The sequence below is a fragment of the Lepus europaeus genome, chromosome 16 (genome assembly GCF_033115175.1).
Source record: "Lepus europaeus isolate LE1 chromosome 16, mLepTim1.pri, whole genome shotgun sequence".
Classification (NCBI taxonomy): domain Eukaryota; kingdom Metazoa; phylum Chordata; class Mammalia; order Lagomorpha; family Leporidae; genus Lepus; species Lepus europaeus.
The window spans coordinates 20,239,964-20,265,863 of NC_084842.1; the positions used below are offsets into that span (position 1 = coordinate 20,239,964).

At 37.6% G+C, this 25,900-nt stretch overlaps 1 protein-coding gene across 1 annotated transcript in view; it reads right to left on the reverse strand.

The window, feature by feature from the left end:
• Nucleotides 1-3,583: 3,583 nt before the first annotated feature.
• MTMR7 (myotubularin related protein 7) overlaps nucleotides 3,584-25,900 on the reverse strand; it is a 97,521-nt gene continuing 75,204 nt past the window's right edge. The window contains exons 10-16 of the mRNA XM_062213134.1: nucleotides 14,940-15,049; nucleotides 13,222-13,347; nucleotides 11,359-11,408; nucleotides 9,646-9,846; nucleotides 8,350-8,490; nucleotides 6,872-6,998; nucleotides 3,584-4,076 (exon numbers count right to left, since the gene is read on the reverse strand). Coding sequence (XP_062069118.1) covers nucleotides 3,714-4,076; nucleotides 6,872-6,998; nucleotides 8,350-8,490; nucleotides 9,646-9,846; nucleotides 11,359-11,408; nucleotides 13,222-13,347; nucleotides 14,940-15,049 — 1,118 coding nt within the window. The 3' untranslated portion in view covers nucleotides 3,584-3,713. The remainder of the gene's footprint in view (nucleotides 4,077-6,871; nucleotides 6,999-8,349; nucleotides 8,491-9,645; nucleotides 9,847-11,358; nucleotides 11,409-13,221; nucleotides 13,348-14,939; nucleotides 15,050-25,900) is intronic.

Sequence of the window (25,900 nt, forward strand, 5' to 3'; positions counted from 1 at the left end):
CGAAGAAGTCGGTGACTTTTTTTTGACACTAACTGAGTTAGATATTCTTTAAGAAAAAAGATACAGCAATAAATAAAGTTACTGTTAAACTTTTAGACAATCCTAATTTTTCTCTTTATTCTATTCTGAGTTCAGCAGCTTGCTTCCAAAATAGGTTACAAAATGAACACATTTCAAGGATAGCCCTAAAAACTCATAAAAGAGAAAATCATATGTGAGTCATGTAAGATAGTATTTAAATCACAAAAATAACCCTATGAGTATTTCTCTTTAAATTTCATTTCAGTACCAGCAAATGGTATGCATTTTATTTTCTCTGACACATTTTTGACAATAGTTTTATAAAAAAATTAAGATCCTAGAATTAAAAAATCCTGAATACTTAATCTATATTTGTAGGAGGCAAGTATTCACATGGAATATAAAGAAAATACGGGATATAGAAAACAATTTTTATTAATTGCTTTGCTTTCTTGCCCTGCATAAGGGCCTGCTGTTTAGTCTTCATAGTGACCACATGAAGAAGGTACAATTATTCCTGACTGATCGATAACTGAGGTAAAAATGTTTTAAAATTTTGACAGTTTTTTTTGGTAATCAGAAACCTTTCCTTACTGTACTGTCAGAGTTTAAAACAGTCCCAACGTTTTGTGGAGTCAGATAACTTTCTTAGATATCATGCATATCCCATTACAAGAGACTAGCAAACCACAACCTTTCCTTATAGCATCAATTTTGTTGATCTCCTGATTTTAAAAGATATTTGATAAAGAATTAGGTGTTGTAGAAGCTATATAAAGACAACTAAAATACCATCTAGATGCTTATCCATCTTACCCTCCACTGCTTCTTCCCTACCCCACCAAAAAATATTCTCAGGTAATTTCTTGTACATAATCATATAATTCATCTCAATGTTTTTTACTCTTTAAACTTAAGACTTTGCCACTTCATTTTATACCACTTAACAACTTAGTTTTTCCTTCAAAATTAATTTATTTGATAACCTCCTTACAACCTGGTCATTAAGTAAAGAAGTTTGATAATAGACTGCATTTAATAAATAGACCATAGTTCGGAGATAGGTTATGAAGATTACCTGTGTGAATTTGGGTTCTGATACTGCAGTAGACAATGATTTTTGTAATTTTATGGCTGCATATTTTTGTCATAAAAATTGGCTGTTTTGGAAAAGCAGTGCCAAAAGAAGAAAAATGCATATCAAATTAATGTTCTAATTTTACTTTAATGTACAACAATAATGGATAGAAATCTGAATCCTAGCAGAAATTTTAGGAGTTTTAACAGACTGTGTAAAGGTGGGTTTTATCATGGGTATAGATTAAAAACTAGTATTTCAAAACAGGAGTTTTCAGTCAATGATATTTACTAGAGATACCCATTTCAAAGTTGAACAAAATTCCTAGGAATAAATTGAGACTGGGTAATTTATATCAGAATAGAAGATGTCTAACAAGTACATTTGATCATAATTTATATAAGCTTAAATGAAAGGTGGTTCAGATTAATTTTTAGAGAATTATTTAACAGAAATTAATTTCAGGATTTCATGTACTCCATAAGGAATTCAGTGATTGGTTTGCCAACTCATGATCAAAATACTTGCACATCAATAATTAATAAAATACTTGAGCTCTACATATTACTAGTTGGGAAGTAATATTGCCTTCAGGTAACTTTAAATTGATTTATTCCCTAAGTTTTGGGCCACTGCCCTAACTAAAATACTTCCTGATGAATGTTTGATTTAAAGTGAAAATGCAGTTTTAGAAATTTGTCTTATTGAATTGGCCATGTTCTTTCCAAGGCTCTGTGAAAGCACAATAAAATTTATAGGAATTATATACATTTATTACTTATTAAAATGTTAGTGTTAGGCTAACTTCCAATAAGTAAACTAACTTAACATGTACTTAAATTACAGTATCTTGTAAAAAAGGTTAAGGGAACTGAAAAAATTATATGGCTCTCATGTGGAAGATGGCACATTAAGAATTAAGTTTTAAAGTAATATATGCTTTTCAAAATAAATGCATAGTCCTACTTGGCATAGATAGTTTGATTTTAAAAATTGTATTATATTTGTAGACATATACTGCCAAATGGGAGAAATTAAAGTTGCATCCTCAAAATTAGGCATGAGTAGAAAAATAGTGTGAACTGACTTGTGTTATAAAAGTCCTATTGCTGCTATATCCATTTATTAATCATTAGTAAGATATTCCCTGTTACATATAATATATTGCAGAAATAAACAGTCCTCATACTTAATTTGGAAACTGCTCAGCAGAGAACACTCAAATTTTGTATTCTAAAAGAACTGCATTTATTTTTTACATTAGCAATTTTATATTACAAGTCTGTAATATATTGAAGTTACTTTGTTTTTAAACATGTACAGTAGTTATATTATTTATTTATATTGTCATATACTCCCTCCAAATTGATCATACTAGAAATTTCAGCATTGTCACTTTCTGCCATTCTCTTTACCTTGTTCTCATTTCAGCAAAAATGAATGCATTCTCCTATTAAAAAAATTGACATATTTAAAATATTATAAAAGGTAAGTTTAAATTAACCCCTTCATATTTAAGGATGTATTAATGTTTAAAAAACATACCATGTGACTTATGTATCTTTGTCTAAGCATGGCATTTTCCCCCCTAGTTTCTTCAGATTAAGGTCATCTAATACAGTCCCATATTTTCTCATTAGTAATGATTCTACCTCAAATGAATATTTAAACAAAAACTCTCTTCAAAATTAACTTTAAGCAGTTACATAATGCCTATAATAGCAGATAGTAAAAACTCACTTCCCTCACCAATAGACATGACAACCAAATTCTCTAGTTTTCTGCTGTTTTACCCCACTAACTTCACAATGTTGTACCTTAGGGTCAGGCTGTAGTTGGCCCACACTGTCTTGATAGTTTGGCTTCTGAAACAGTAATAAAAAGTTGTTATTAGGCTAACATTTAAATTCATGTGTAACACCCAGAGAATGAATCTTGCTTCTGCTTTATTAGATGTTACACCCATGTTAGAGAAAACATAAGGTATAAGTTTTAGCATTTTTTAAATGAGAAACAGAATAGATTCCAGAGAAAGGCAACAAAATTAAAACAATTCAAAATATATCTAAGGAAAAGTTAGTGATTGTTAAACCTGAAAGATAAGCTTAAGCAACTATAGAGTTCCTTAAAGCTCTGTTAACCAAGAAGAACACATCCCAACAATGTGCCCTGTTTTTAGAAATAGTGATGCTAACAGAGTCAGAAAGATAATGTCAGATGTTTTGGAAAACACAAAATATGCATATGGAAGTGAAATAAGAGGAAAGATTCAAGACGGCAACAAGTGAGAGAGAAAGGGGTTGGAGGCTTTGAGGAGATGCATGCTATGACAAGGAAGGTTTATACTGATAACCTCAGGTGATCATAGGAATACACATTTTATGGTCTAGAATGATTTTTTGAAATAGGTTAATAATTTTCTTTATATTTGATAAAAGAAATGGCTACTTTCTGTTCTTTAACATCTAAACAGAGTTTCCCTTTTTACAGCTGTATTTTATATTTCTCAATGACACAACATTTCTTGAGTTATTTTTATCTTGAATTGCACTGTTCCCTTGCTTTTGGAAGTGTGTTGTATATGTCCTTTATTTTAGAAGTTCAAAGGGAAAATTCAGGCAGTGAGAAACACAGCTTCATCAGAATCCCGGTCCTTGCCACTGTCTTCACTCGGTGCATGCTCACCACCACTTGGAGACCGACAGCTCAAGTCCTCGACTCCAGATTCCTGATCACTGTTGGCTGACAGATCTGGATCTGAGCTTTTCAAGTTGTCTTGGGTTAGGATCAGGGCAGAATCTTCATCACCTTGTGAAGGGCTCCTGGATGGAAATGATTTCATATTCCCACTGTAATCCTGGGGAGTGTTGGCTGTGCTGTTGTCTGAGGTAGAAAATCCTGAATGTTTGCTGGGTTCATTTTGCTTACTCTTCACCTTAGTGTGATTTAACTGGACTTTCTGAATTTTTTCCAACCTCTAAAAAAAGAAATAACCATTTCAATGGAAAGTCATAAATTTCCCTTTACATATACAGCATATATAACCTCCCAGCTGAGTGTAATGTTAAGAACATGGGATTTAGATGGATGGGAGTTCAAACATAGACTTTATAACCTTGGACAAAAAAATACTGCAAGGCGTGCTTTCTTCATTTCTAGTGTAAGGACTGTAATCTATGACTGTAAACAGTATAACACAGGTAAAACACCTGGCAATCAGTTATCACCTCCTTTCTATGCTTTCATGGTTTTTTTAAGATGATTTTCATTGTATGAACTCAAGATACAGTTTTAAAAATATAAAAATAAGGGGTTTGAGATATAACTCACCATAAAATTCATCCTTTTAATGGTACAATTCAGTAGGTTTTTACATATTCACAAGGAATTTTAAAACAATTAGATTTTCATCACCTCCCCACCAAAAAAGAGAAAAATACCCATTAGCAGTCATTCCACATTTTCCCCTCCTACTAGGCCTTGGCAACCACTAACTGACTTTATCTCTATGGATTTGCCTAGTGTGTTTACTTCCTATCATGGATTATATAACAAATAATGACCTATTTTATTTTTCTGGCTTCTTTCTCTTCACTTAGGTTCTTCAAGGTTCATCCATGTTACAGCATGTATCAGTATTTCATTGCTGTTTATGGCCAAATAATATACCGCATTTTGTCCATGAGGTCATAGACATTTGGGTTGTTCAAAATACATTTTACCAGATTTCACCTTTTAATGTCAGCATGAGAAAATGCCATAAGATAAAGTACTATGTGCAAAAGCACTGGGGTGATATGAGGAACATAGATAGATAATAAATTACATACACTTATGGCCATAAAGAACTTGGAGTGTCATAACAGAGAGGCAGAGTTCATGCACTGTAGGAATTTAGAAGAGGCAAAAGTTATTAGTCTGGTACAGCTGGAACATTTTAGTAGGACTGTGAAGGAATTAAACTTGTACAGTCTGTGATGGTTAGAAAGCATTCTTAGCACAAGGGAAAGTGAGGAAAATTACGGTAGGAAGGTGTCAATTGTGTACAAGAAAGTTAAATTTTAGGTAGGGGAATAGTGGACAATAAAGTTAAAACAGTGGATTAGACCAGATTATAGGAAAATCTCAAATGCCAGACTAAGGAATTTTGAATTCATTTTAAGAAAATAAGAACCAAAGTTTAACATTTTTAAGTTTAAAGTCCTAAGATTTTCATAAACCTTGGATGTGTTTAAGAAGAGTAAATAAGGAGACATAAAGGGAATTTGAATGGCAAACGATGAAACTTATACTAGTTTCAGAATTCTAAAAACCCGTGGCTCATTTTGATTCTTTGTATTCATGTTTTATTTCAGGGTCTCTCAGCCCTGTGTGCAATGCACAATTATCTATGATACTCTAAAGATTCTCCAGTGGACTCTAGGCTTCAAGCCCAGACAGCAGGATTTCTTGTAAGGTGGTGATTCTGATGCACACACAAGGTTAAAAACTACTCCAATAACGTGCAAAATGATGGTTTAAGGCAGAACTCCACACAGATGCAAACATGTTTTGTGTGACCCAGGCAGACTATTACCAGAATAACATTTATGCTTAGTCACAAAAGTTCTCAAAACCTAAGATCTTCCACAAGATTTATATCTTGAAAAGCAGTCTAGGTTGTCTAGAATATTATGAGGGGGAAAACACAAGTGTCAGCCTCACTAGTTACCTCTAAATGACCACTTGTGTTGGGGACCTTGAACTATAAGGCATCATTTCCCTCAGGCCATCGTTTTTCAGCGGTGAGCTGCATAGACTATCCACTGAGAAAGGGAGTAGACGTCAATTTGTGATATTTTGCCAAGTTTTACTCAATATTCACCAATCTGAAAGTAGGATACTGGAAGTTCTCTTCTAGCCACATTATTGCTTTATGAGGTATAATGAAGAACCTTGACTATCGACAATTTCCCAGACTTCATCCTATTACATTTTTCTACACTGCATTTGATCTAAATAATAATAAAGCACCCATTGTGCTTAAAACAGTGAGCCTCCATTTAGAATTCAAGTCCCAGACAACCGGAATATATTGCCAATTCTTATGGAAGTAAATGACTGAAACAGAATGCAGCAAATAATCCAAGAGGGTGTGGTTATCAACTAGACTACAACTGTGTCAGGAAACAAAGGTATCCAGTTAGGAAAAACATTTAAAGATACAACCTTTCCAGTCAACTACTGGGAAGTGATAGCAGGCAAGAAATAGACTGTTTAGTCACCCTCAGCTGTTACCAATACAGTACTGTTATGTAGTTCTTACTAGTGTAGAAACACTTGTTTTATGAATATAATCATTTTATTATAAATATATTTAGGATTTATATATAACAATTATAATAATACTTGTATAATTATACAAGTATAGAATTTTTAAAGTGTATCTGGTTTTACTCATTTTTATCCCCCCCCCCCACTTTATCCAGAAAGAAATAATTTTCATATTATCAAGCAATAGTAACAAATTTGACCTATGGTAGGAACAACTCAACTAGTTTGGTTAACTGTGGAAATGAGCCACAAAGCCAAGTATCTGAAATGCAGTCACTGCCTAGGTTTGGGCTTAGGTCAGCTGGATGCTCACCTGGTGGGGTTTTGTCTGAAGTTTTCCTCCAGCTACAAATATGAAAAGCTAGGTTGCTATATTTTATGTACCAAGTATTGAGAGGTTTTAATTGAGTGAAATAAGCACAAAACATAGATTAACAGCAGCAAAGAAACGTGTCTTACTTCTTCTAGGGCCTCTAGCTCTTCCTCCAGCTGCTGCGTCTCTTCCTTCACTGCCATGAGGTACTCTGTGACTGACTGTCGGGGCTGCATCCCCTTTTCAAAGCGGTTATACATTCCATTCCAAAACCTGGGAAGGATGGCAGAGCTGGTGATACCACTGTGTCACAGTCAGAAAATGCACACTTTCAAGTCTCCTAAGGTATCCTTAACATCACAGTACTAAAGTTTTAATATAACCAAGTGTACATTACAGGCTCGAAAAAGTCACTGTTTAAGGTAATACTTTCATGTTGATTATTTCTTTTTCTCGGGTCAGTGAACTACTTTTGGGGAGAGTAAGTTCATGAAGAGTCTACTTGTCCATGTGATACTAAATTAGGAGACAAATATATTTTCTAAAATAGATTGAAGTAGTACTTTGCTTGTACATTTAGAATCTTAAGCTGCAGAGAGACTCTACAAACTTGAAGTTGTTAGCCTTTGTTTATATATAACTACCAACAAATTAACATTTGCAATAAATCTTATCCTTTTACTTTATACAATAAAGAATACTAGAATGCAAATGAGAATAAATATGAGACTAAATGGTGTCACAGGGATATCTTTACATCTACTCTTTTATTTAGCAAAGAAAGTAATTTGAGGGCAGGAACTCAATGTCACCGTTTTTCCCTTAGTGCCTAGAACAATGCTTGAGCCTCAGTAAAATGTTTAAATACATGAGTTGCAATACAGTTGATTGGAGCATGTTTCAACAGCTCTTAAAACCGGTTTTATACAAATCATATAGGCACTTTTTTTGTACAGAATTCATATTATGCTGTAAAATTATGGGGAAAGTATTATTGAAATATTTAGCAACAAAAACATGTTGAAGAATAAAATCTACAGAGGAAGAAAAGCCACCTAGCATATGTTGGGACTGAGCAAGGAAGAGGAATGTGGTTTCTCAATTTATCATGATTTTGTCTTTTTGCTGAACTCTTGAGTCATTTTTCCTTATACAAGCATAGAAAAGATTCAAAGCATAACATACAACATACATATTTATACCTAGTACATATTTATAGAACCTCTAAGATGCCATCCCAGTACATATAATCTGAAAATGATTTTCACCTGGACTTGATTCAGCAGAGGAAAAAAAGGTGAGTACAGTATATCAAGATCATTATCAAAGCTTGTGATTTCACATTTGACTATAAGGTAGGTGGTTCTTGGTTTATTAATTCTTTCCATTTTTTCTTCCTCTTATTTTTAAGAAAAAAATTAAAAATATAGAACATCAACTTCTGAAAATTCCACATTAACAAGGATGGAAGAGAGGAGACTATTCCAGCATTTTCCTCTGTGGAGTTTGGTGCCCCAGAGGCCTTGATGCTCAGTGTGTTTTCTATATTTTGGCTGCTGAATGTTAAACAGTACCAAAATCCAAGTACATACCATAGCTGGAAAGTTCTAAAAGATTTACATACTTGTACATGGAGTTGCACGGTGTTGTTGGGAGATGGAGGATTCCCTGGGTCTGACTGTGATCAGCTCTAAATAGTGGATTCACGTAGTCAGCCCGATTCTTCCACAGGTGTGCCCATAAAGAGTATGTTCTTTCTTGAATTCTGTTATGAAGAGTAGATAGATTGTATTAAATATGTTGTATTAAAGCTGGTAGGGCACTAACTGCTATCTGAAATATTGTGTCCCTGTTGTGTTTCAGGGAAATTTACACTTTGTGGAAGAACACTATAGAAATCTGAACTCTTCTATTATCTGTACTAGCCTTGACAAAATGTTAAATTCCTCAGTGTATAAAAAAATTTATATGCTCTGTAGTTTTCTGGGTCTTTTTCCATAATAGTTATCGAGCATTTGTTATTTGCCTTGCACTCTTCTAAGTGCTTCATGTTTTTTCTCTCATTTAATCTTCAATTTCTATGAGATACATCAAATTTAGGGATGAGGAAACTGAGGAACAGGGAAATGAAGTTGTTTTTCAAAGTCCCAAAGCTAATGAATGGAAAAGCCAGGATTCAACCCCAACCAGATACCATTACAACTGGCTAGTCCCATTCAACAAACCACAATCTAGGAAAACAGGTGAGCCTAAAAGATGCACTCAGCTAGTTTTAAGTCATTTCTAATTATCAGGAAAACAAATGAGTATCTACTAGAAAAAGTAATTTTCCTTCTATTCAACTCAGTATAAAACTACTGGACTCTATTTGAACTGATCATGTCCAAAATTAAATCTGATGATGTATTTACCACAGTAAAATCATTTTATTCTATGAGAATCTGAAAATATTTTTTCATTTACACTTCCTACATCACTTAAGTGTCTGACCTAACAATTTGTTTTAAAATGCACACATTATCAGCTTTTACCCTTGGTTAGAGCAATACAGTTTCAATCTGAATAAATAGTTGCTTGTATTTCAAATTTGCTTTCCTGGTTGAATTTGCAACTGTTATTAACAATCCACAAAACACTTTTTTTTTCCTTTTTTAGTGTAAAAATCACTTTGAATCCAGAAAGTTCTCTGTAAATATTAGTGTGTAACATCTACCAACATGTGTATGCCAGGTGGAAAAAGGAAAATGAACGTAGGTGTGTGTAGATATCTTTGTCAGTTGAAGGTATTTAAACCACTCATGAAATTATGTCAAGAAAACAAACTTTAATATGTCAGTTTAAATAAGAAACTAAAGAAACAGTCTTCCAAATTATGACACCTGCTAAATTTTAGATAAAAATTAATCAACAAAATACTTACTGGAGTTCTTGTCTCTCTTTTTGGCTGTTACATAGGAAGTTTCCAAACTGGCAAGAATAAATGTGATGTTGAATGTGAATCAAAAACCTCTCATTGAACTCAAAGGCACAGGGAAACCGTTCCATTAACTGCCAGACACACTCAATAAACTGGTCAATAACTGGAGAGATTTCTTTTGGGTCACCATCTAGAATGCCATATCTATAAAGCAAAGATTAGAAAGTTGTGAGGCTAGCTTTTTTGTTTTCCTGATTAGAAAGACCAGCAGAGAAGCAAACCTAGTTCCTAAATTAACCTTATAAATTCAGAATGAAGAAGTAGAAAAACTTTTCAAATTCCAATTTTAAGAGAAACTTTGTGTTAAAGATCTAACTGGAGAAGGAAATATTCATATAAACTGTTAGTGCTAAGAATTCAAGGAAACTTTTCATGGAAAAAAAACATTCTTCAAATTTTAAAACTTTGAAAATGATCCTTCACTTTATTTTATTAGTAATCAATGATAGAGTGAGAAGAAATTCCAGATCAACTTTAGGAATTTTCCATTTTGCTTTGGGGGTTTTATTTCTAATTTTTCTTTATTTGAAAGGCAGTGAGAGAGAGAGATGGATCTTTCCATCTGTTGGTTCACTGCTGGGTGAGAAAACTCAATCCAGGTTTCCAGATGGATGGCAGGGACCCAGTTACTTGATCTGTCACCTGTACACATCAGCAGGAAGCTGGAATGGGCCAAGACTTGAATTCAGGCACTTCTTTATGGGTATCTCAAGCAATGCCTTAACCACTGCACCACATTCCTGCCCCCTTTGGATTGTTTTTTATGAAGGGATAAACGAGAGAGAGAACTCGAGAAAATAGTGGTTCTCCAATTTCTAGTGATGTTCTCATTTTTTAGTGAGCAGTTAAAACTTGCCACATAATTTCCATGTGACCACAGATTCCACAATCTTTTATTAACCATGTCTTCATTTTCAAAGAGTTCACCAGAATCCTGTCATATTTCCATTGGTTCTTAAATGAAGGCTGTCTAGACCTTTACACTATTACATGATTTTTGGAAAGAATCTTAAAAGGTGCCATGAAAGAATGACAGTATAGAGCCTCAGCTTCTCAGCAATGGATAATAAACGAGGAATAACAATGAACACTGACCAGTTTTATGTTTTCCCAAGAGTGGAAGTATTACAAATTGGAAACTCCTCAAAAGTTTCAATTCCAGTCACCTCTGGTAGTATTCAAAATCACTGCCTAACATTGTTGCTTCATCAGATAAATGCTTACTCAGCTAGTCCAGCCACTTCTGTATTCTTTCTGTCATCTATCTTCTATCTTGGAGTTTCTAACTCCCTAGCAGGTAGTAGAAGCCCAAAACTGAAAATTATAATGTGACCCTAAGCAGTTTATTTATATAAGGATTTGTGTGTGTGTGTGTGTGTATATATATATATATATACATATATATATATATATATATACACACATATACATGGGTTTACATATATAAAATGGAACTATTGTGTTTTCCTGGAAAAGTTCTATGAAATACTAATTGAAAAACCTCAGAACTAATGGTCAATGAATGCTAATTACAAAAACTACGAAAAATGTATATGAGCAATTACATGCTCCCTGCCCCGTGCAACACTCAACCGAAACACAGAAAGTGCTCTTATTCTAAACATCCGAAATAACAGATTTTTAAATGTTTCTTACCTGTGATTAAACTTATGACCAAAGGAAATCCAGTCTTTTTCAATTAATACCTACACATGAAAAAAATATAAATATCATGGAGAGAAGCAAACACAGAAAAATAAGAAACCATAAACCCATAATGTTGAAGGATTCAGAGGTAGTTGGAGCAGAAATCGCTATCCTGGGAAACCTGTAAACAAAGGAGCACACATTATCCACCAGTACAAAGGTACACGTGAAGGGCAGTGCTGAAGGCTCAAGCACAGGAAAAATAAATGGGAACGCATGAACGAATACGTCACTCCACCAGCCCTGAGTACTTCCTGTGTGCCCGGCACTTTCATGTTGCCTGGTACATTATCATATTTAATTGTGGGAGAAATCTCTGTATCACTCCCATTTTACAGAAAGGGAGCCTGAAGCACAGAGGGTAATCATTTGCTCAAGATCATGCGAAGAGGGAACAGCAGCTACAACTTCACAATTTAGCTTTCTCTGTTCCAAATCGCATCCCAGTGCAACGGGAAACAACAACCTTTTCCAAGAAGCAAGTAGGAATGTTTCCAAGAAACAAGTAGTGAATGTTACTACACATTACTAAAATAATGGGGTTTAACAGTGTATTAGAGGTTTTAGCCCTGTTTTGGAATGAGAGTTAACATGCATTTATAGTTTTAAGCACTCTGAATTAAAAATGTTTAATCAGATAATATGGAATAGCCTCATTAATATCCCCTCTACTCCAAAGTGGCCAGAAATTCCCCTGAAAGTATACAGATCGATTAAAGTCTGTTTTTGATAACTCTTAAGGCATTTTGAGTTCAAGTTTAATGGGGGGCATAATTAGAACAGGTCATTGGCAGAAGAGCACAAAGGCCCAATGGGTTTGGGGACTCCTCTGCTCTCCAAATGTAAATGAAGGGATCCAGCTCTCATAACCTCAGTCTAGGAGAGGAGCCTGACACTGGAGTGTTTCTCTGAATCTCAGTACTGTCACAGGTAATTGGACGTTTTTGGACACATCCAAGAAAAGAAAAAGGAGGAGGAAGAGTAAGGATCAAAAGAAGAAGGCTGCCCCCTGGGTGTCAGATAACACCCCTTGATAGAGTAGATAAGCAGTGACATCCTCCATTTGGGCTCCATTGTCAGTACGTGTCCCTTGCATGAACTCAGGATCCACTAATGTACTTTCTGTTAGCTCACATTCAAGGTAATCTAGTTATGAGGAAGCCCCTGTAGTCATTTCAAGGTAACTGTCCCAGCTTAGCCAAAACTTCACCAGCCCAGGCAACTATCCAAACAGTCTGTAGTTGGAAGCAACCTGTCACATTTAGACATACCCTAAAAAGTTCAATCTCTAGGAGAGGATGTACTCATCATTTCTGCAAAAAGGACAAAAACAGTATAATTTCTAGTATTCTCATCCATTGTTCTGAAGGATTACTTGGAAAATATCGACCTGGGAGTGAAAACAGCTTTTCATCCCAAGGACTTTTTGTATATAGAAAACAATGTTTTCCGTAAATGTTTTCTTTTCTGAAAAAATTGTACTGCCATATATTCATATTACTTTTAACTTCAAAGACTTCTAGGTAACTTATATATAAAACCCACTATTTCATAAACACTGAATATGTCTTATATTTGTCCCCATATTCACATTCAATATCACTGATTTGAATTGATGTCAATATCCTAGAAATTCCTGTCTATTTCACTTTCTCCCTTTACTTAATTTTGCTAACCCACTAAGAAAAATAACACTGATAATAATGATGATGATAACGATAATGATAGTGAAAGGTTGCCATCAGTTGCCTGAACAGTGGTCCATTCCCAGTAAAGGCTCTGCTGTGTGAAGGGCCCAGCAGCCCCACTCACCATGAAGCCCTTCAAAGTGCGGTAGTGCGGGTCCAGCAGGAGGCTTGCCACTGAGCACACCTGGGCAGTCCTGTCCCAGCCATCAGAACAGTGCACAAGCACGCTTGCCCCTTCCTCTGAAACTGCCTACAAACCACAGCATTAGCAAACAGTCATAAAGAGTGGCTACAAAGGAAAATTCTCATCAGAACTAAGTTTGGTTATACTCATCCTTTAAGAAAGAAAATATGCAGAACAAAACCACTGTTCATTCATTGATTTACTGTTTGCTATACTTTGTGCTCTCTCCCCTCCCCCTGAACTCAAGCAGGAGTTTAATTCCTGAAGCCACCTTTCAGTGGTATTGAGTGTGAGAACATAATCTAATTATGGTTTTAGGGCTGGAGCTCCCTTGACTGAATCCTGGTGGCTTATAAGCACAAGGACAGAGACACACAGACATGGAATTATAAATAACCTCTAAATAGACGTATTTTTCTTTATGAAGTTGGACTGCATCAGTTATTTCCTTATATAATGAAAATCTGACTAATATAGTGTTTGTGCCCCCACCTAGTTTTAGTGCTGGTGGCAAAAGCTTTTCTTCCATTCCTATTATACCTGGAAGCCACCACCTAAGTCTCCTCGCTTAAGCATATGTACTGAATTAAGTGTGTTTACTGTGCCAACATGTCTCTACTACATGTCCTCTCTTTCCTCCCTTCTGGGTGCCATATGAAGCCTTACTGAAATTCTGGACTTGCCCAAACACTTCTCAAAGGGAAAGGACAAAAAAGTATAATTGTAATTTACAAATAAAAGGGTAATTGCTGCGTAATGAGTCCAGGGATGAGGGAAATAGGAAGAGACAAAGGTAAAAATTATACCAGAAAATCTCTGCTGGTAAAATAATTTCCCCTATCTGCTACTGCAGATGTACACAACTTTCAGCTGAATAACTTGGTGGGAAACATAAGTTGGAAAAAAGGTGGAGATTTCATCATGGCTATTTGTTACAACCTGAAATAGTATTATTTCATTGGCTTATTTTCTGTCTCACACACCAAAATGTTGAGTCTGTGATGACACTTCATATGGCTTATTCAGCACTGCATCCACAGCACCTGGAGTAGTACCTGGCACTAAATATTTGTTGGATAAATGATTATCTAATAAAGGGGAGCATACCATGTTGCCAGAAAAGTTTTGGCTCTCTGGAGATATGAATCAAAGAGCAATTTCATATTTTAAAAACCAACACTGAACAATGCAACAGAAAATGTATTCAATAACAGCTTGAATGAAAGTTGCAGTAAGAGCTCCTAGCAGCCACAGGAATGTGACTTCTGCTTGTGGCAAATCTAAAAAGAAGGATTTACTGGATGTAAGCTTCAAGCCCATCACTCAAGTGATTCAGAATTGGTTGTACTGCCCTACAGAAAATTCTACCCTCCATCTACAATTAAATAAATGGGAGATAAAAGTATTCTGGAGATAGAATCTTCTGGAAATATTTTACCCTTTGGTCACTAGGCTAACAATCAACCAACCACACTACTCTTAGAAAACCACATCTTCGGAGGGCAAACTCAATGGAGGTCAGCAAAGTCAGCTTTTCATTTAATACAGTGCGGCTTGGAGCCCATGTGGAAGAAACCAGATTGCTATTTTGAAGTCAGCAAGGCTTGCTAGTCTGTCCCTTGATTTTTTTTTTTTTAATTTTCTCTGTAAGCACGTACCTTTGCAATGAAGATTCCTGCATCCATGATGGCCTTAATGTGCCTTAACCAGCCAGAGTTCTCCAGACCCCACAGGAAATCACTCATGGAGGGAGATTTAAGTTCACACACTGCAAGATAAGTCAATTATTAAGTGAAATTAAGGCAAACTCATTTTACACAATGATATTTTACAGGTAGTTTGTTAATGGTTTCTTTGTTAGTGCAGATACTTTCTGGAAGATGTAAGTTAAAATAAATACTCGAGTTTATTTAACTTGATTCTACTGAACCAATTCAAGTTAGGTTTTTCTATCTTCTTTGGTCATGGGGAATGCTACATCTGTTTACAAGTACTATATCTGTAAATTTTAAATTATAATATTAATACAAGTATTGAATGCTACTACAGTAAAAGTCCAGCAGAGACCATCTATTTACCTTCCCAGCAAAGACAATTAAAATGGATCAACAAGGGGAACTTGTGTTAAGTGTGCTATGGGGGAAAAAAATCATATCACTAATTCCAGTGCTTGCCCAGTTACAACTCTCCACGACACAAGCATTTCAGATTCCAACAGCTGTAAAAGCCCAAAACAAAACTATCCTAAAAAGTCTTACATGGAAATGATCCATGATTAAACTCCTCTTGCCAACAAATCCCACCTAACAGGAGCAAAACTTAAAAGCAAAATTTCCACCTGCAATCCAATTCTAGAACATCAGGTATTCCCTTTGACTGAAAATGAAGAAAATCCAGGTCCCTAAAGTTACCTACATTTCCACAACTAACATGTGTAAGCACCCCTATAACACTGTCACCAAGCACTTTCCATCTCAAGAGTTTATTGTATATTTACATTAAGCATGGAAGTGCTTTAGGGGCAGTGTTCTATGTATCACAAATTACCCATCCAAAATTTGTGAGTTCTCTACCTATGAAGCCTTTTGAGGAGTCTTATAAATCTTATAAATCAACTTTTAGCTCACATATGTCTTACTGTACTCAGTGATATAGTAGCACCCACAAGCAGTGTGGGGCCCTATTTCCTCAGTAATCAGAACTCCCTCAGTAATCAGCTGTGTAATCCTGCACATCATTCAACTACTTGAGCCTCAGTTTTGAGATTTTCAAAACAGAGGTGTTCTAAACTATATCCTTCCAACTCTGGACTCCCAGAATCAAATTTGTCAAGTGTTCCCAAATGCTGTGCATATGGGATACATGGCAACCACTGACAACAGTATTTATCTGATGCCCTGCCCTAAACAAGCCAGATAACAAGGGGTTCACTCTCATTTTCTGCAACATAAGACACACACCAAAAAGCCCACGTACTTAAATTTGAAGTCATAAATGACAGCAGTGATGGAGGAAATACCACTGAGATTCCCAACCAAAATCTGACTTAAGAAAATCGTATTATGAGTATGTTTAGGCAAGATTCCAAAATCTTTCTTCCAGGAGTCTGCCCTGAGCTGAAATCGCAGCTCTGATGACCTTTTGAGCAGCTGGGGAGTACTGAGATGGTTCCAGCATCACTCTGGCTCAGAGCACTGTCCCGTCAGAGGTCGCAGGGTTTTTCCTCCCCACCCTGTCCCAGCATCACAGGAAAGAAGCCACGATTGCTACCTGGTAAAGCAGATGCAGACCAGCACAGGGTGCTTTGCTGAAGCTCCATGAAAAACACAGATTAATGCACAGAATCTACAGCTTTGTTAGTCAGCCCCATGTTTCTGGGGACTCAGCAGAGGCTGGGTGTTACCAGGCTTACAGTTTTCATGGTTAAAAGCAATGGAGAGAGGGGGGAGGGGGAGGGGGAGGGGAGAAGTATCATTATGCTCTCAAAACTGTATATATGAAATACATAAAATTTGTTCCCTTTTTATAAATAAAAGTTTAAAAATAAGTACTTAAACACATCCAGACAATGAAATATTATTTCATGATAAAAAGAAATGAGCTACCAATCCTTGAAAAGACTTGAAAAAAATTAAAATGTCCATCAGGGATCTTCTAAAGGTTCAAGGAAAACGCATATTATGAAGAAAAAATTTTTATGATATCTACAAAAGTTAAATATTTATTTAGTAACAGCCAAAGAAGTGAAAGAGTTCTACAATGAAAAATATTAAAACATTGGCAAAAATCACCAAGGATGCAATATATGGAAAGATAATTTTTTAAAAATTTTATTTTAGTTATACAAGTTACATGTATTTCATAAATACAGATTAGGAATGTAGGGGGACTTCCCCCCAACACTCCATACTGCCCACACACCAACCCTTCCACCCTTTCCACTCACATTGCCATTCTTAATTTTTACAAAGATCTATTTTCAGTATATTTAATGATTGTCTAGTTAACCCTACTCTAAGTAAGAGTTCAACAAATAGTATGATGAGAACAAAACAAAAAACAAACAAACAAAAAAAATACAGTTCCTCAACGGAAGAGACAAGAGCTATAAACAATATCTTAAGCGTGGTTTTGGCTATTCAGTGCTTGAGATACTAGCTGTGTGAGCATGGACATTTTTCTTAGCCTCTCTGTGCCTCAATGTTAACTTTTTAAGATAGGGATAATAACAGCCACCCCATCAAAGAATTGCTATATATGTCAATCCTTACTACTATATTATTCTCAAATGATATAGCTTTTATGTTCTACAATTTTCAGAAGTCTATATGACAGCCATCTGCAACTTGATTTCTTCATTCAATATTTTAAGATATCTGTATTATTTAAGGAGATAAATTCCTTTCATTCTAACAGCTATACAGTATTCCATTTTATGAATCAATCTATATATGTAGATAGACAGATATAGAAATATTGGGTTATCCATCCTCCCGCTGTTGATAATTGTGTCTTCTCTTTCAATGTTTATAAACAATGCAGTAAAAACATCTTTCTATAGTCTTCTTGTGGCAGATCACTTTTTACATACACTTCTACAAATACATGGGCTGGGTTATGGGGCTCCTACATCTTACAGAAATAGGGAGGGCTACTCGTTTACCATAGATCATAACTTTATGTGAACTAAACTTCACATGTTAGTTATAACAAACCATGATATGTACAAGGGCAAAAGCTGGCAATACTGTTCAAAGGCTTCTGAGTCAGACACTTTCATATTCAAAACCCCTGGGAACTGTTACTGAGCCTTGCTGTCTAGAAATGTAAAATGAGGTAACAGCTATAAAGATGAAATGAGATCATACATGTAAGCATTATGCTGACAAAATAAACATTCCCCCAAAACAGTAGTTATGATATATATTTTGCATTTGTTGATCTAGTACCATGACCTGGGAGACAAGAGATGCCAGACTCATTTAAACATATCAATGATGAGGCTTAGAAATGTTAAAACACAAAGTGACTAATAGCAGAAGATCTCAAGTGCAAGGTTTCTGGCAAACCAACCTAGACTTTTGCTACCACATTATAACTACCTTGGTGGATTTTACTAGAAATAATACTGATAATAGTAAAACTTAAAACCAGATGCCAGGCACTTTTCTAAGGGCTTTATATAGATTGGGATCTCAAAACTATCACCATGAGGAAGGCACTGCTATTTTTCTTGTGCTCTAAGTGTGGAAAGTAACACAAAGAGAGGTTCAACGGCTCATCCAAGGTCTCCCAGATGATACCTGGGGTTCAGCCTGGCTCCAGCACCATGTCCTTCACCAATGCCTCTCAATCTCAGGTGCGTTGTTTATCACAATCCAAATGTAAAACACTAGAAGCCCTCCTTGGTTCTCACATGCCATCCGCTTAAAGGCCACATTTTCTATCAGCACACAGACCTGCGCTGTCGTAACACAGAAGCCATTCGTCACACGTGCCTACTGAGCCCTTGAAATGCAGCTAAATTCAACTGAGATGTGCAGTGGGTATAAAATGGGAATCAAACTAAAGATTTTGTAACAAAAGGCATGGAAATACCTCATTAATTGCTTTTGATCATGATTTCATAGTGCAAGAATACTTTGATATATTAGGATAAAATATATTACTTAAATTAATTTACCCATTTCTTTTTTCCTTTTTCTTAAAGTGGTCAGCAGAAAATTTTAAGTTGCAAGCTTTGTCCACACTGTGGCTTGCATTATATTTCTGTGGACAGTGCTGATTTAGATTACTTAATTTGATCAGATGTCCTCAAAGAATTTTGCTCATGTACTTCTAAACAGTATATATTTAATATTTTATTAATTTATATAGTGTATTTATTTGAAAGGCAGAGAGAGAGAGGACAGAGACTGACAGACAGACGTCCCTTCTGCTGGTTCACTCCTCAAATGCCCATCACAGCCAGGGCTGGGTTAGGCTGGTGGTGGAAACAGTCTGGGGTCTCTTGGGGCTGGCAGGGGCTCAACCGCCTGAGCCATCATCTCCTTCTGCCTCCTAGCATGAGCAGGAAGATGGACTCAGGGCCAGAGCTGAGACTCAAGCTCAGACACTCAGAAATGGGATGTGTGTAACAAACAGCATCTTAACTGCTGTGCCAAATGTCCACCCCTCAAATAAACTTTAAAACTATGTACCCTGGGGCCGGCGCCGTGGCACAGCGGATAAAGCCACTGCCTGTGTTGCCGGCATCCCATATGGGCGCTGGTTCAATTCCTGGCTGTACCCCTCGGACGCCTTGAGATAAAGTATCACAATGAGATTGAGGGTGAAATAAAAGGTCTATTTTTCTGGCTTATAGCCCGCACCCTGGGAATATTCTAAGGAACTGGGATGGACATAACATCGAAGCTAGTGATCTAGAATCCTATTCCCATCAGTTAACAGAGCCAGGGCACGCCTTGGAGAGTTCTCCTGTGAGCTCAGCTGAAGACAGACAGTTGAAGCTGATGCAAAGGCCAAATGCCAGGCCTCCATTAAAACTGAGCAAGTGCTGCCTTTCTTGCCCCAGCCGGATGGAGATCTGCCTGCTACATGCACTGCTCAGCAGTATCGTGCAGGCCCTTCTGGTGCCTGGCTCGCCTCTGCCTATGCTCACTGCCAAAGACACAGGTGCAGCCCAGTGGGAAGTATGGCCAATTCCTGCACCCTGCCTGAGCTCTCAGCACTCCTTGGGCACGTGCTGTTTGGTTTTCTGTCCATTCCCAGGCCCTGACCCACAATGATCAACTTAATGGTAAAATATACGCATTCCACTGGATCAACTCTCAGGACTCAACTGGTTCCTCTAAACTCTCCGCAGGTAACATTCTCCTGCTCATTTTTCCTTTTCTTAACTAAACAGGTCAACCCTTCAGGCTGCATTGCAGGGCTTGGGGCTAATTAGTATTCCTACTTATTACAAAAGGTCCAGGGAACCTGAGACACACCTTGGCATCCCAACAGCAGCTGCTTTTCCCCTCTTCCCACAATGCAGACTTTCCAGTTAACCTGGGGTGTCCTGTTCAAAACACCAGACATGGATAGCTCATAGAGCCAGGTCCTAAAAGGTATTTCAAGAGCTGCATCAGCTCCTTTCGGGCCGCTCTGTGTTCAGCACATTCAAATTACAAGCACTGAGTAAAACAACCCAGCAGGTTGTTAAGCCAGGAAACAACTGACAAGGTGTTTCTCCCTCACTGTCAAGCGGCAGTGTTGAAAGGAAACAGCTTTCAGATGATTGAAACACAAGGACAGATAGCAGTATACTGCAGTATACTGTTTCAGTGAGACTGAAACAATTAGTGCCTGGGTTTTTAAACATAAACATGAAACTGCTGCATCTGTTTGGATAAGCTAAGAATATGGCTAAAATTCCGATTTGTTCACTCCTGTTGCCAAACCCAAGCCAATATTTGCAAACCATTTTTGCTGAACAAAGTTTGTTACAGGTGACATCAAAGACATATACCACAAATGACAGAGAACTGTACTTAATAAAGGGAGCTGAATGTCCCAGTGTAGTGATAGTTGTTTTACCTAACTGGGCAACCACATCCCATAAACATAGAGAAATCACAGCAAACAGGAAAATACAACTTTAGAGCCAGAAGAAATGTGAAAATTTACATAGAAGAAAATAAGGCTTTGGTGATCTCCCTTAGGTATTTCCTACACCCATCTCTCTTTGCAGTACAGCTGCCAGGTGGGGTCAGTGGGTAACAGTATTGGTCTTTCTTGCACCCTAAGATCTGGAGCTAAAGTGTCATGTGGCCCTCCCTTAATTGCCAGCCTGACATACACCTGAGTCCCGCTGATGTTTGATTTGTCCTTTTCCAATTTTGGACTCAGAAAAACAGGAGGCCTTCAAAGAACTGGCAAATGATAATCATTTCCCTTCAGGGAGCATCCTAACAGGTGAAACCAGACAAAGCCGACTTAATTATAGCCTGGGAAATGCAGCTGTTTAATTAAGCCTGCTTTGTAGTCTCTCTCAGAGTGCACTGTGGTGAGGTCTGCAGTAAATGCATTCAACTTACTAATGTCAGAGGCATTCTCTCTTCCCTACCTATGCCAATCAGCATGGGCTCTCATTATATACAGCTTTACATGATACTTTTTAAAAATTTATTTTCTTTATACAAACTTATATGAAAGACAGAATTTCCCATCTGCTGGTTCATTCCCCACATGGCCCCAATAGCCAGGAATGGGCCTAGCCAAAGGCATGAGTCGAATTCAAATCCAGGTCCCTCACATGAGTGGCAGGGTTCCAAGTACTTGGACAATCATCCGTAGCCTCTGTGATATGCATCATCAGAAAACTGGGATTGGAAGTAGAATGAGACTCAAATCCAGGCACTCTGTTATGGGACCCAGATACCCCAAACAGCATCTTAACCACTGCACCAAACACCTGCCCTAAACATTACTCCTTAAAACAGTTACAATTCATTTCATAATATTTTCTGGAATCTCCTCGTGCTTACTAATGCCTTGAAAGCTATTTTCTTACAGCTTTTAAAGGATCTGATGATAATATAAAACGATAAGGTGCAATGAAGCTTAAATTTGGTATACCTGTGTTAGCACTGCTAGAGGTAGTGGCTCAGAAAACAGTACTTATGTGTTCCTAGCCACTAATAAACAGGTATGAGTCTATGTAAATGTACACACAGGGTATATTTGAGAATACTAACTAGTACTGTCTAAAGAAACTCAATCAGCAGGTCTACATGATGCCTACTAGCATTAGTTTCTCATGGGAGTTTTGTTTAAAGCCAAATCCACAGAATAGGGAGATAATCTGTGTGAGCTCAGCATTACAAGTGGCTAAGAACAATAAGATGTGAATATTAACTGCCAATGCATGTAAAACTTGGCATCAAATAAAAAAATATGTGTGCCCATTTACAGTGTATCTACCATTGTACGTGACGGGCCCTGGTGCTTTACCTCTGTGAATTTCTGCAATCTTCTATCTGTTGTAGATATCATTATCTCAATTTATAGGATGCTAGTGACACAGCAGGGAATTTGTGATAGGCATCTAGGTCCTCTGTCCCCATTTTCCATATTATTTTTCATTACAATTAAAGACTCATTAAAAGTCAATATATAGACTAAGCAGGGATGAACAGGAAGTGAACTGAAGATAGGGCTTAAGGGATGATAAAATATAAATAGGAAACTTAAAGCAAATGAAAATAGAGAGGTTTAGACTGGGACAAGATATGGACATTGAGAGGTTAAGGAATTTGAGTGGATAGAAAAATCTTGTAAAGTACACTGAAAGTATGCTATTGTAAAAAATTAAAAGGAAGGAAGGAGGGAGGAAAGTATCATTGTATTCTTGGAATGATATCTATAAAATTCATGAAGTCTGTTCTCTATATATTAACAGATTTTAAAAGCAGTTAAAACAATGAATAAGATCCTAGCGGCAGGCATTGGAGAGAACGCCAGAATTGTGTTAGATCAGGATGTTGTCAGGGGATGTAGCAAGTGGAGGGGGTGTGGGCTCGCTCCACATTCCTCACACAGGCTGAGAGCCTTCCAAGACCAACACTCTCATCAAGTTTCAGACCACATGATCCCTGGTAAGTGATTCCTGAATTGCCAAACACCTTCTACAGCTGTATGGAATAACAGCTCACCTTGCACTAAAATTATCCTTGTCTATCTTTAGTCTCATGAATACATTTTCTCCTACAAGCACCCCTTTCATAAATGTCCTAGCTGTCCAGACCCTGGCCTTGATGATTAACAAAACATAAAGCAATAACACTGAAGGTGAAAAATTTTAGTCACTGAACTATCTCAGTGAACTGCAAAATAAAGCATCATCGGGGTAATAGCCATTCTTTTCTCATTAAGTCACTTTGTTTTCTCTTGTCCTCTCCTTGATACATGTCACCCAGAAATGAATCTTTGGCTTTGATGTCAATTAAAACATTTACCAGTGACTCACCCCGGGTGGCCCTCAGTGAGGTCGCTAATAAAGCAAGCATGCTCTTTCCTTCCTGCTCTTTTGTCCCTACTTCAACCTTGGTTTATTTTGTATTAATGAATGAAGCTTATTTTTATCCAATGGTAGAAGTAGTTTGATGAGTGGCTGCATTTCTGAGATAACCGTGGTAGTTCCTGTTACAAGCACCCATTATAAGTAGGGTATTGTGCCTGAGGCTGCACGTACATTATCCACCACATAGGGTACATTTAACATTTACTCCTGGTTTTCAGGTTGGAAGCAGTGGCTTCAAGAGATTTATGGGCTGGCGCCGCGGCTCAATAGGCTAATCCTCCACCTTGCAGCACCGGCACATCGGGTTCTAGTCCTGGTCGGGGCGCCGGATTCTGTCCCAGTTGCCCCTCTTCCAGGCCAGCTCTCTGCTGTGGCCCGGGAGTGCAGAGGAGGATGGCCCAAGTGCTTGGGTCCTGCACCCCATGGGAGACCAGGAGAAGCACCTGGCTCCTGCCTTTGGATCAGCGCGATGCGCCAGCCGCAGCGAGCCAGCCGCGGCGGCCATTGGAGGGTGAACCAACGGCAAAGGAAGACCTTTCTCTCTGTCTCTCTCTCTCCCTGTCCACTCTGCCTATCAAAAATAAATAAATAAATAATAAAAAAAGAGATTTATGAAGTCATCTGTAGCCACACAGCCAGTAAATGAGCTAGAATCTGTTCCCTAGCACATTCAGTCAAAGGGCCCTCCCTTCCCCTCTGCCTCAGCGCTTAGAATATCACTGTCTAGATAGGCTGACACCATCAGCAGTCACATTATTAATCCTCATCCAACACCACAGAAAGGCAAACTACACTCTCTTGATCCGTTTCTTTCCCCCAGATGACCATGCATTGATAATTAGTGAAATGTGACAAGAAAAGAAAAATAACCTGCTGGTCTAGCAAGAATCTTCTTAAAAGGCCTCACAACTGCTGCTTCTGTGTAAAGCCATCCAGTCCCCTCTGATGGGAAAGTGGGTTTTCTATGTGGAAACCCATGTCATGGTGTTGAAGTTTGAGGGACAGTAACCATATCTTCAGGTCATTACTGGTTGTACCACCTAATGGCTTAGTCATCTGAAGAAATCACTAACAGAAAATTCAGAATATAGAGAATTAATAGCTTAACTTCAGCTCCTGTCTGGGAGAAAACTTCATAGCATATATTTGTAGGTAATATGATAGAAAATAAAGTAAAATATGTGAACTATCCAAAAAGTATAGAAATATTCCATTTCTTCAAGGTTGAATTATCATTCCATATCATTTAGGTTGAATTTATCATTCCAAAAAGACATGAGGTAAGGAAGAAAATATCAAATAAAAATGGCAAACTGACAGCCACAATTGAACTTCTCTGAGTAAACAAATAGTTCATGCAAGCCTTGCAGCTGGGTGTGTCTAGGGCTATTCCTAGCAGAGCTTGGTGCACCGGACTTGGCAGAGAGACTAGAGAAGGGAATCAACTGTTTGACCACAACCACCACCAGGATGGTGCCATCTTGCCCACACTTAATGAAGGCTGCAATCAATCAGGTCTGAGAACCGTCACAGAACAGATCAGATATAATCTCTAGGGTCACCTGATCTTTGCCACAAACATTCTCCACTTTCAGCACCGACAATTTTAGGGAATATGGCAAAAATAGATTACATTTTGGGGCTTTCTAAAAGGATTCAGCCTTTTAAATGGAATTTTCCAGGCTGGCACTGTGGTGCAGCAGGTTGAAGCCGCAGCCTACTGCGCCGGTATCCCATGTCAGCACTGCTTTGAGTCCCAGCTGCTCCAATGCCAATCCAGCCCCCTGCTAATGCACCTGGGATGGCAGCAAAGGATGGCCCAAGTCCTTGGACCCCTGCCTCCACGTCGGAGACACAGAAGAATCTCTTGGCTCCCAGCTTCAGCCTGGCTCAGCCAGGTCATTGAGGCCATCTGTGCAGTGAACCAGCAGATGGAGGACCTCTCTCTACCTCTCCTTCTAACTCTGCCTTTCAAATAAATAAATAAATCTTTTTTTTTTTAATGGAATTCTCTTGGTCCCTCTCAAACAAATTATTGCCCAAATTGCTGAACTGACACTGGGCTTCTGTCCCATGTGCTCTGGGCCAACTTCCATTGGATCTGCTGTCTGTCTGAGGTCTATGTTAAACAACTTGCTGAGAAAACACCCAGAAGGTGTTTGCTGCTGTTGCTGATTAATCATTCTGACAACCTTGCACTGAATGCGTATCAGCCCACATCACGAGGCAAGCACTTACATGCTCCTGAAAAGTGTGCTGCTCTATTCCATGTCTTTGAAAGAAGAAATTAAGAAAATTTACCCATACGAAGGCAAGACCTCTTAAATACTTGCCTGGCTGGCTGAATTAATCTATAGTTCATCAACTCATCCATTTTATTCATTGCTTATTTCAATAATATTTCAAAAATATTTATTCATTTATTTATCTGACAGGCAGAGAGAGAGACAGAGACACAGCTTCCATCCACTGGTTCGTTTCCCAAATCCCTGCAATGGCCAGGACTGGGCCAGGCCAAAGCCAGGAGCTGGGAACTCAATCCATATCCCCCAT